Below are 12,244 nucleotides of genomic sequence, written 5' to 3' on the forward strand. Positions count from 1 at the left end.
CAAATATATACTCAATATAGGTTTATACACTCAACATGGCCTTTTTTTTCTGTTTCTGTTTTCAGCCTTTGAAAATGTTGTATAAATGGCATAATTGTTGTATCCTCTGAGGGTTGGTACTTACCATGCTGAATAATTCTCTTGAGCTGCATTCAGGTTGTTGTGTGTAACAGTGGCTGACTACTTTTTTATCACTAGGTGTGGATGTAACATAATTCACTTTACTGTTCATGTCCTGAAGAACATCTGGGTGTGTCTAGGGTTTGGAGATGGTAAACAAAGCTGTAAAGCTGCTAGGCAGTGTTTCTGCACACTTTTCCCTTGTTCTGTGCTGAATGCCCAAGGAGCCACTGTTAGCTCATGTATATTTATGGATGTGTGTGTGTGTGTGTGTGTGTGTGTGTGTGTGTGTGTGTGTTAGGAATCAAACACAAACCCTGTGTTCTTGTGCTTGCTACACAAGCATTCTACCACCAAACCACATCCCCAACCAAGTAAATTTAGCTTTCAGAAACTGCCAAACTAGTATTATTTTAACATTTAAAGTATAATTTTATCATTTTTACATTGCCATCAGTAGTTGCAAGAGTGGTAGTTTCTTTATATTTTTACAAGAATTTGAAATCTGTATTACTGTTAGTTTTTTTGTTTATTTACACATATTATTTATTTATTTGTTTGTTTTTATGTTTTGGGCAAGGCCGAATATTGAACCAAAGTCCTTTGTGATGACTATCCTAGGTTTCCAACCTGAGACACCTGGGAAGAGGGCACCTCAGTTGAGAACTGGCCTTCATCAGAGAGGCCTATGGGCATGTCTGTGGGGCACTGATGGAGGAGGGTCTAGTGTACTTTGGGCAGTGGCACCTCTGGACTGTAAAAGGAAGCAAACTGAATAAAAGTTGGAAGCAAGCCAGGAAACAGTGGTCCTTGGTGATCTCTGTTTAGTTCCTCTCCCCATTCCTGCTCTGCTTCTCCCAATGAAGAACTGTAACCTGCAAAATGTAACAGACCTTTTCTTCCCCAAGTTGCCTTTGGTCAGTGTTTTGTCAAAGCAACCAGAGAAGCAAGGAAGAACAGCCTTGTGTGTGCTGGGAATGCACTGCCCCAGTGAGCGATAATCCTCAGACCTGCTATTAGCTTTACATTGGCTGTCCTAGTAAGTATGCAGCTAGTATCGATTTTAATTTCCACTTTTCTGGTAGCTAATAATGCTAAATGTCCTTTTTATTGCTTAATTGCTATCTGTATATTGTTTTAAAATGGTTTCTTCATTTTTTTTCTTATTTAACAAACTAGCAGTTCATTTACTTTATTAATGTCAAGGTTTGAGAGTTCTTGATATAGTATAGACACTGGACCTTTACTGGCACTGTGGTTTGCAAGTTTTGGGGGATTTGCTTTTGTTTTTTTCCCTAGTCTGTTATTTATCTTTTAGGAAACTTCTCATGAGTTTTCCCAAAAGACTTTGACAGAGTCTAACTTATCCACTTTCGTTTTATAAGTCATGCATGCCAACTCTAAAAACTCTGGCCTAAGCCTGTATCCTGAGGATTTTCCTCTGTGATTTCTTTTATTAAACTTTATTGTTTTTATTAATTATATCTAAATCTATGAATTCTTGGTTAATTTGTGTAGTAAATATAAATTTAAAGAAATATTTGTCATTGAGTTTGATTTTTTTTGGTTATCTTTGGAGAGGGTTTTATGTTTGATGTCTCCTGAACTGTTTTTGTTTGTCTATCAGACTTCAAGGAGATAACACAAACTGAAGCATGAGAGAGGACACATGAAGAATCTCTGTGGGTAAAGTCTGATGGAGAGTCACTGGCTTTGGCCTGAAAGAGATGCTCTCAAAGGTCTATTTGAGATGCTGCGGAAATGGCTGTGTGGCTAAGAGCACTGGCTGCTATTCTATTATTCCAGGGGATCCAAGCTTGACTCCCAGCACTCACATGGTGTCTCACAACAGTTTGCAATCCCATTGCCAGGAGATCCTATGGCTTCCAAGAGTACCAGGAACACCTGCGGAATACAGACTTGTGTGCAGGCAAAACACCTATGTGCATGACATTAAATGTAAATGTCTGTCTGAGATTTCTTAGTAAAGGGATCGGCAAAGCAGGCATCAATTTTGTATTCTTCTTCTTCTATTAATATCAAGCCTTAATTTTCCAAACTAGCATTTCCAATTTCTTCCTCCTCTTCTAACTCGGAACCACGAATAACTAATACTTGCCCACTTAATGAATGTGTGACAGCTCTGAGGGGAAAATTTCCCCAAAGGAAGAGTTGCAGGTGTGAGAGGAAAGGGGTCCTGGCGGTCGGGAACCAAAGGATACCACAGAGTGCCATACTACACAACAAACCTCGCAAGAGAGTTCCTGGGAAAGACACAGGATGGCTGCCTCTGCTCTGCAAGAAGCAGAACGGAAATGAGCAGGAGAAGGCAGGCTTATATAGGGGATTGGTGGGATTTCAAGTCAAGTCCAGGGATTGGTGGGATTTTGAGATCAGGATTAGTGGGTTTTTGGTAAGTATTCAAACTGGGAAATGGGCTCAGACCTTTTACCCTATGCTAAATCCCTAAGAGCTGAGGCCTTATAATATAAAATAAACTTTAGATGAATCACCACAGAAAGTTGATATATAGACTTTTATATCCATTACTGGGGAAGTCACTCAAAAGCACATGGGACACTCTTGAACATCATGTGAGGCTTTCAAACAAAGAAAATCTATTAGGTTGAAATTATCAATCTCATTTGACCTTATAAACATATTTCACAAATCTCAATTTGAAACTATCAATCTCGTTTGACCTTATAAACATATTTCACAAATCTCAATTGTCTATCTTCTAAACTCAGAAACAAGTTCATAATTTGTTTCAACCCTTTACCTGTTTTCTGTTGTTTGTGTTAGGGTTTTATTTTGGAGGTGTATGGTTTTTCTAGACAAGGTCTCTCTAGTATGTAGCTCTGGCTATCCTGGAATTCACTCTGTAAACCAGGCTAACTTTGAACTCACAGAAATCCACCTGCCTCTGCCTCACAAGTGCTGGGATCATGTGTACGTCACCACCACCCAGCCTTCTGGTAGTTTGATTCTGTAGAAGTGTCTCTTAGTAAATAACCATGTACTAAAAGGTATGCCTAGGGACATACCTTCGAAGGGATGTGGTACTCACTTCTGGGATGAGACATATCCTCATTATCATTCTTAGAACTGGCTCAATAACATAGAAGACAAACTACAGTGTGGCTGTTAATATGTGAAACTTTTTAAAACTAAACATTTTTAAAGACGGCTGTAACAAACCAGAATTTTCAGTATAAATAATGATTATTTTAGCTGAATGACCTGGAAAAAAAAGCAGATACAAGAAGGAAAGGCTCTCTAGGCCAACAATGTAGCTCAGGGGGTAAAGGCACATACCAACAACGTAGCTCAGTAGGTAAAAGCACATACCAACAAGCCTGATGACCTGAGCTGAAGCCCCAGCGCCCACAAAGTTGAGGAGAAGAATTGATTCTTCCTAGTTGTTCTCTGACCTCACCAAAAGAAAACCCAAATAAACAAATGCAGAAAAAGTTTTAAGAAAATCTCTCTGGCTTCCCATGTTTCTTCCAAAGCAGAAAATAATTTACCAAGCATCTCCCACAAGGAATAACAGAAGGGGATTTCTCAGGCCAACTTTAGGCTACCCTTAGCCTGGATATCAGCCCCAGAGGACTCTGTAACAAGCATTCCCAACTAGCCTCCACCAATTATGTATTTACCTTCCCACAGCCTGCTGCTTACAGAGAAGCAAAGTTCCGTTCTTTGGTTACTTCTTCAAAAATAATTTCTGCGCTTTGCTGATCAAGGAAGAAGCTAGGAAAACATGGATCTGGTCACCTCTGAGATCTACACATCTTTGTAGTCTTTGGTGTCTGCATACATACCCAAGTCATGTTTGTCTTCCGTGTCCATCTTGCTGTGAAAAAGCAAACAATTGCTTAAAGAAACCTTGTAGACAAGTTGAATTTAACAGAGTTCATTTGAGCAAGGAACAATTCACAAACTGAGCAGCTCTCAGAATGAGAAGTTTGGAGCAGGTGGCGTTTATGGGTAAGAAGGGGGAAGTGAATACAAAGAGTTGGCATTTTCCTATTTGTACAATTGGCTGGCTGAGATTTGTGAAATTTGGCTGAGTCGGCAATTTGTCACATTGTATTGTAACCTGGAGGTTTCTCTCCTGCCCGCCAGTCTACAAATATCAACTTTGAGGTTTAATATTAATTATAAACTATTTGGCCTATTAATTCAGGCTTATTTTTCACTAGCTCTTACAACTTAAATGAATCCATTTCTATTATTCTATATTTACTGCAAGTTTGTGGTTTGTTATCTCACGTCTTGTTTCTCAGGCAGCTGCTGGCGTCTCCCTGACTCTGCCTTCCTTTCCCTTTGTCTTTGTTTGGATTTCCTGCCTGGCTCTATTCTGCCTGGCTATTTGGCCAAATTAGTTTCTTTACTAACCAATGGCAATAAGACATGGTCACAACATACAGAAAAAAGGGGCATACCATATCAAGGTATATTCCTAAATTAGAGTGGAAGTTAAGTTATATGATAAATTAGGTTATAGTTCCTTAGGGAAGGATTCAAGTACAAAAGAAAAGCATCTTCAGACCAAATTCAGTTTCATACAAACTTCCTCAAAGGACAGTGTCTGATGAGAAGACAAGCTACAGAATGGAAGGAAATTTGAAAAGAAAATCTGATAAAGGATACATATCCAACTTGTAATAAGAACAGTTTAAACTCAAGAAGGAAAATCGACCCATTTTTAAAATGGATAAAAGAGATATAAGGATATTAAATTTGCCAAAGAAGACAACCAGTTGGAAAACAGGATGTACATCTCGTGCTCAACATCATGTATAATTAAGGAATTAAAAATTTTAAAAATGAGATACCAGTAGGCATCTATTAATCCAAAAGACTAAGGACCCCAAATGCTGGTGGGACTGTTTTTCCCTTTCTACCTTCCTGTGGATTTTATGAACATATGTTTTAGATTTCCATTTTTATTTATCCATACTGTTTCAAGTGCATCTCTCTGAATAGATTTTTAAAACAGATTTATTTTATTTTTTATGTATGGGTATTTACCTCCATGCTGTATGTGTACCATGTATAAGCCTGGTGCCCAAGGAGGCCAGAGGCAGGCATCAAATCCCCTGAAATTGGAATTCTAAGTGTCTGAGCCACCATGTGGGTACCAGAAACTGAACCCAGATCCTCTGCAAGAGCAGCAAGTGCTCTTACCACTGAGCCATCTCACCAGCCTTTCTGTAGAGATTTTTTGTGGTGGTTGTAGGTATTGAGTTCTACATATCATTGTGATTTGTGTCTTATAGAATGTGGTGATGTCATATTATAAAACTATCGCTTACATTCTAAGAGACTGGAATTTTGCTGACCTCACAGCTGGAGTTAATAATACACCATGAAGGTACTTAAGACTGCTAGCCTACTCTGTACTCAAACTGTTTATTTAGGACAACAATGTAACAACCAATCTTACTCGCCTTGGTTTTGCTTACATGCAATTAGTCTTTACATCCTAAACTAACGCACAGCTACGACCCTAAATTGTCTACTCCTCCAAGCCCCTCACCCCTATATGTGTATCATTTGCTGAAAGCAGAGACTGCAGAATTTGAAAGTAGCTTCCTAAAATCTACTATAAAGGCTGAAAGTTGGTTGATAAACAATGATATTTGTTGTCTGGGTCAGTTGGGATGGGCTGAAGGCCATGACTTGTCAAAGTCTGTTAAAGATTTCTGTCAAGTATCCTATTCCTTTCCCCATGTGATGCTCTCTATGCTGTTCTATGCATACAGAACTAAGTCTTTTGTTAGAGACAGACATACACACGAGCACATGCAAAGACAGACGCTCCTCACACACAGCTCATACAATGGACGCACCTAGGGACAGACATACACAGTCACAGGGATAAACATTCCCAAGATGGCTCCAAGCATACACAGATTTGGACTCGTGCAACAGACAGAGCTTGTTGTGCAAATTACAAGACTTCATGTAACTTAATATTTTTTTCACTGTCTTCAACAAGTGAGAACAGAAATTCACACAACATACAGTTACACACATGACATTTATAGGGCAAAAGAGGTTGACGCATGCTCCAAAGTGGTAGGAGTGGTGGTTAGAATACTTGAGGAAGAAGATGAAGACTCTCATTTGAGGAAGTTCAAGCAAGAGCAGTGCAGACAATGGAAGAAAGTAGTTATGAAAACCATGAGATTCGTAGTGAGAAGAATTGCATAGTGTTTGGGGAAATGATAAATAGTTGTTGTAACTGAGTGGGTGAAGCTAGGGGCTGTAGGAAGAAGTTAAAAATAGAAAGTTGAGCACAACCAGCACGGTCCACTTCCCTGCCCTCGGTACGCCCGGTTTTTTTTTTGTTTTGTTTTGTTTTTTTTTTTTCCTGCTGAGTTTGTACAAAGCCTCAGAGTGGCTACAACAGAGTTCTCCAAGAAGCCATTATGAAGCGTTGGGACCAGCATTTGAGATGGAGTAATTTGTCATTCCCTGTCAGGGCTTAAAGTTCTCTGCTGGTGAGCTTTTTGCTGTTGTTGTTCATTTGTTTATAAATACTTTTTAAAGATAGAGTTTTTTAAAATCTGTTAATGATCTGCTGTTGATTTTTTTATTGCAAATGTCAGGCTTTGGAGGTTTGAGTGTCAATTATTACACTTTATTCAAAAGGAAAACGAGGGGCTTCAGAGATGTCTTAGTGGTTACAAGCATGAGAATCTGAGTTCAAATCCCTAGAATCCGTGTAAAAAGCCAGCCATAGTCATATAACTCCAGTGCTGTGGTGTGGGGACAGAGACAGGAGGATTCCTGGGGGCTTACCGGCCTCCAGCCTAGCTCCAGGTTTAGTGAGAGACCCTGACTCAAAGGAATAAACTGTACAATTATAGAAAAGGACAGTCAATATCCTCTTCTGGCTTCTGCAACAACCCCCACAATGATAAAACAATGAAGGAATGTGTGTATGTGTGTGCATGTGGGCTCACACAAATAGAAGACATTGTGTGTCTTCCTCTATCACTCTTTACTTTAATTTTTGAGACTGAGTCTCTCACTGAACCTGAAGTTCTCTGCTTTGGCTAGACAGGCTGGCTGGTGAGCCCCTGGGATCTGACTGTCTCACCTCTAGCACTGTGTTGTCATGCCTAGCTTTTATGTGGGTATTGGGGATCCACAGCTCAGGGCCTCATGCTAGCACAACCAATAGGTTACCCACTGAGCTATTTCCCCAAACCCCATGGTCTCAAGACCTCATGGGATTTGGTCCCTAGATTCCTGTAAATGAGTCTCTGTCTCTTGTACTCTACTCTTATAGTACTGTGTGTTTCTCTAACTCATTGTATCATTGCTTGACTAAGAATCTATTTCCCAAGAGCCTATCAGTCATCAGACAAGATGTGAAAGGCAACTTTGAGCATAGATAAAGTGGATTGCTAATTTTTTGTTTCTCTCTCAACTAATTCAATGAATGGCACATAGAAGCACTCAAAATTCAAATAATAGCATTCTTTTAAAAACTTTGGAGTAATCTCACACTGATATAATTTTAGAAAACATCAAATATTACCTTACCTAGTTTAACAAAAATGCTTTGTTAGTGGATAGTGCTAACCTTGTCAGTCAGAGCACTCACTTCTGGAATGCTGTAGTTGGTTCTAGGCATCACATATCTTAACTGCTGTATTTTAGATAAAGAGTTATTTTTAGAAGAACGAAGCAGTCGTGGTGAAAAGACAGAGCTGTGCTTTGTGAGGAACTCTCACAAGAACTGAGAATATTTAGCTTGATGACCATTAGTGGGATTCATATTGAAGGTATGCTCTCCCTAGCACCCCACAGACCCCAAAGAGAAAGTTACGCTTAACCTGATTTGTGGTAAAGGACAGAACCAGTGTCGTTAGACAGTCTTCGGTCTGTCTCTTCCACTGTGGTGCTGGGATTGGACCTGGGACCCTGCAACATTAGGAAGTTTTCTACCACTGAGCTATGTCCACAGCTCAATAGCAGGAAGCTTTGTTGGTGAAGCCATTAGCCAGCATAAAGGTTCTTCTGAAACCAGTGTTCTGAAGAGACTCCCACATGTTAAGATAATTCAGGAATATTATGACTTCACTGAGGATATCTTAGACCCTTTAACACACAAATATAATATTTAGAGGATAATAATATATCATTCCCCAAATTTACTTGTACATAAAAACATTTATTCACAGATTGGTGTTAACATCTCTTAAAACAAAATTCACAAAAATAGTTTGAGTTAAAGCTGCTTAAAAATGAATATCTTCTAAAGGAATATAGACAGGTTCGCAATATCTGGGGAAAATCGACGGTATTGCAACCCCTTCCATGCTTCTGAAACTTTAGCCATTAAAACTGCAGTAATTAAAGCTTAAGGAATGGGAGCAAATTCTCTTAAGAATATATTACATTATTAACAATTTGCAATCCAGCATTGGCTATAGATGGGAACAAGGTAGTTAAAGGAGGGAAATGAGGTCTTTCATACAGGGGTTGTGATTTTTCCCCTAGTACGCATAACACAGCCTGATAGTCCCAAGCTTGTCCTTTGATCCACACTTGCATGTGAGATACTGTTTCCCAGCACTTTTTGTTCACACATGCACACACACAGAAAGCCCACATGCTCTGCCCACCCCTGCAATCTTGACAGGTTCCTCATACAGGACCTTACCGTTGGCTGAATACTACAATTTAGAGTTTCAAACCAAGGATAGAAGTGTTATCCCTTTTCGATAAACAGGAAAATGTTAAGCCTAAAGGGAGAAATGTAAACAAAAAAATATGGAAGAACTAAAAATACATCACAAAGAAGCTAAATGGAAAAAAATTAAAGGAAGTTGGACTAGAAAAAAACATTTTGTTACTGAAGAGTTGTTGTAATAAGCAAAATAAGATGAATAACAAGATAAAGCTGTCCCAGCAATACTGTTGCAATACTGCAACAGGCTGGGTTGCAGAGTTAGTTTCTTAGACAGATGCCCTCAGAAGAGCACAGTCCAGGGCAGAAACACTAGAGTTCCTTAGAGGAATGTGCACGAAAGAAGAAAGAAAAATTTATATGTGTTCCTGTGTCCCCCCACATCTGTGCTTACTGTTTTTCATTGTGGTTTGTCAGTACTGAGAAAGGGGCATTCAGCTAAGTAGATGGAATGCTGTGGTGATCAGAAAGATGTATCTTCCATGCGCTGATAAAATACTGTTCTGTAGCCTGTCCTCTAAAATCATATTAAATTTACTAAAGGCTGACAAGCTGGCCTCTGGATTAGATCATACCATACATACCATTCTTGATACCTTCATGAATAGCACAATTATACTACAGATAAAGAAACTTGAAATACCATTCCTCTATTATTCTGATTTTTGCCCCCAAACCAACACATCAACAAGTGGAGTTATCAGTTCTAAATACCTGATAAAGGAGTCTCCTAAACTTGGCATACACCCACAGAGACTTATCTCTATTACACATTTGTATTTTCATGACCATTTGGAGGTACTGGGCTAGCATGAGAGACATTGGCTTATGTTTAGTGCACTTACTGATAGCCTAGAGGACAGAGTCTCTTGAATTCTTGTTTAAAGATATACCTAAAAACCTAGTCCTAGAATTGTCTCTATTGTGTAGAAAAGTGGAGAAGAGCCGCTCAGATAAAATGCTACGTCCTTGTCCTAGCCTGGTGGTGGCAGGGGGAATACGCCTGAAGATAAGTGATGCTGAAACCAGAGCCAGGAAGTGGTTATGATCCAGTGAGTCATCAGAGCCTTGTATTCTTGGTTTCGAGGTTGATCATATTCCCCTGGGGAAGAGGAAGCTGCTTATCCTTTGCCTCATGGATCCCCTCTGACATTAAAGGAACATAGTAGTAGCCCATGATGGAGAAGATCAGGCAGACCACCAGCAGGAGGCAGGAGAACAAAATGAATTCGGCCCACTGCAGGGAGAAATAAACAAAAGAGAACATTATGAAGAAACCTTTAAAAAGTGGCAGGATGGGACAATGACTAAGGAGTCATCCCTTGAGGCACTTTCTTGGCAGAACACTGGGTTCATTGGCCCTGCCTTTTATAGGAACATGGTGGTCATTGTTGTCACATAATATGTCTATTTGCTGGCCAAGTCTCTTATCTAACCTTCCTGTCCTTGATGGGGGATCTGGAGGGCAGGAAAAAGGGAGGAGACAAGGAAGCTGGAGGGCGAACTGTGTAGACACAAGCTCCTGTTCTCCCCAGAGGCTTACCTGTACCAGGCCACTGAACTGTGCCACAACAAGCACGATGATATTCCCAACTGCAACTGTCAGCAACCAGGCTGCCTGCAGCACAGATTTCATGCTAGACGGTGCCTAGACAGGAGACATTGGTAAACATTCAATTTCCCGATTCCACCTTCCTGCCCCATGAGTTCATCCATGGAACATGTCCCATTAAAAACTTCTATTTCCCATCTTCCTCACGAAGTTCAGCTATTGCATTGATTCTGGAGATGGTGATAGCATTTCTTCTTATCATTCAGGAGATGATAAGAAGAAAGTGGATCTATTAATCGGATTTTTAAATTTATTATATCAAATAATTATTATCTCAACCTTAAGAGATAATCTGTATTACTATGGTACTCTGAAAATATAAGAAAAGTAAAGGGAATTTAAAGATACGGAAATATAACAGGATTACAAAGATTATTTACTTGCTCCTATTCCCAAACAGGTCACACAGCTAATATTTGAACATGAGTAGTCTAACCCTACAGCCTGCAGTCTTTAACCTTACTTTTTTCCTCCAGAGCCCAAACAACACAGAGCCAAATGCTGCATTATCATGATCCTGGAAATCCAGATGGCTGTTCAGGGTCCTATGTAAGGAGCTCATGAACCAAAGAGATGGAGGATGGCTTGGCCTTTGAGAAGCATGAGGACTAAAACCCACTGTTTTCTGAGTGCTGTTACCACTTTACTTGTAAAAATATTACCTGAGAATAAGAAAATTCAAGTCCCGTGATGGAGAACATGACCTCTGCTGCTGTAACCAGGATATATTGTGGTAGCTGCCATGCAATGGATAGTTTATTGGCTGGAATTTCTTCTGTCTTCCAAGTCTGAAGACCCTGATTGGAGATCTTAGTGGGAGAAACAGGAATTGGACCTCTCAGTTATCTTAAGCAAGCATACCTAACTGTAGCATCCTATGATCTATAGCCAGTCCTTCCTTTTAATTTCACTTTCTGTTATCCTCAAGAGATTAGACATTTCTATACAATTCCATTGTTTTGAATTTTCTCTTGATGACACCACATTCATTTCCCTAACTTCAGTCAGTTACAGTAGAAATCTCTGAGATTAAAAGTCTTTGATGTCCAAATGCTGTAGGCTCTAAGTCAAAGGGAATTAGGTCCAAAACACTGAAGTAAAGGAATCCTGTTTTATTCCTTGGTTGAGAATGTGCACAATATCTAGGAATCTGTGCATGTGGGGGGGGTATGTGTGTGTGTAGTGTGTGCATACATGTGTGTATGGTGTGTGTAATTTGTATATTGTGGTATGTTTGTGTGTGTGTTATGTGTGTTGTGTATGTGTGTGGTGTGTGGGTGTGTGTGGTTTGTGCATACATGTGCATGTGTGGTGGTATGCGGTGTGTGTGTGGTGTTTGTGTGTATATATGTGGTGTGTGTGGTGGTATGTGTTTATGTGGTGTGTGTGGTGTGTGTGTGTGGTGTGTGTGTGTGTTTGTGTGGTGTGATATGGTGTGTGTGTTCAGCATCAGAGCAGACTAAAAGAGCGTCTAAAAGTCAGATAGTCAAGGGTTCTAAGGCTACATCCCCAGCTTCCAAATTAAGCTTGAGAAAGAGAAAAAGGAGAATATGTGGAAACTGACATTCGCTTGATTCAAAATAGATTACAAATTGACAGGAAACAAAAACCATGTTAAGTTAACACAGGAGGAACACATGGATCAATGGGACAGAGTTGAGAAGCTACAAATAAGACGTCATTTTATGATTAGTTGATTTTCAACAACAGCATCAGGACAATTTAGTGTGCAGTCTTTTCAATAAACTGCGCCGAGACGACTGGAGATCATTTATATATATATATGAATTATTATA

The 12,244-nt window shown here is 39.6% G+C and overlaps 1 protein-coding gene across 1 annotated transcript in view; it reads right to left on the reverse strand.

Annotated features, from left to right (window-relative positions):
• Window positions 1-8,301: 8,301 nt before the first annotated feature.
• Slc15a2 (solute carrier family 15 member 2) overlaps window positions 8,302-12,244 on the reverse strand; it is a 29,234-nt gene continuing 25,291 nt past the window's right edge. The window contains exons 20-22 of the mRNA XM_005345084.2: window positions 11,111-11,257; window positions 10,380-10,484; window positions 8,302-10,073 (exon numbers count right to left, since the gene is read on the reverse strand). Of these exons, the coding sequence (XP_005345141.1) occupies window positions 9,897-10,073; window positions 10,380-10,484; window positions 11,111-11,257 (429 nt within the window). The 3' untranslated portion in view covers window positions 8,302-9,896. The remainder of the gene's footprint in view (window positions 10,074-10,379; window positions 10,485-11,110; window positions 11,258-12,244) is intronic.

Source organism: Microtus ochrogaster, chromosome 2 (genome assembly GCF_000317375.1).
Source record: "Microtus ochrogaster isolate Prairie Vole_2 chromosome 2, MicOch1.0, whole genome shotgun sequence".
NCBI lineage: Eukaryota > Metazoa > Chordata > Mammalia > Rodentia > Cricetidae > Microtus > Microtus ochrogaster.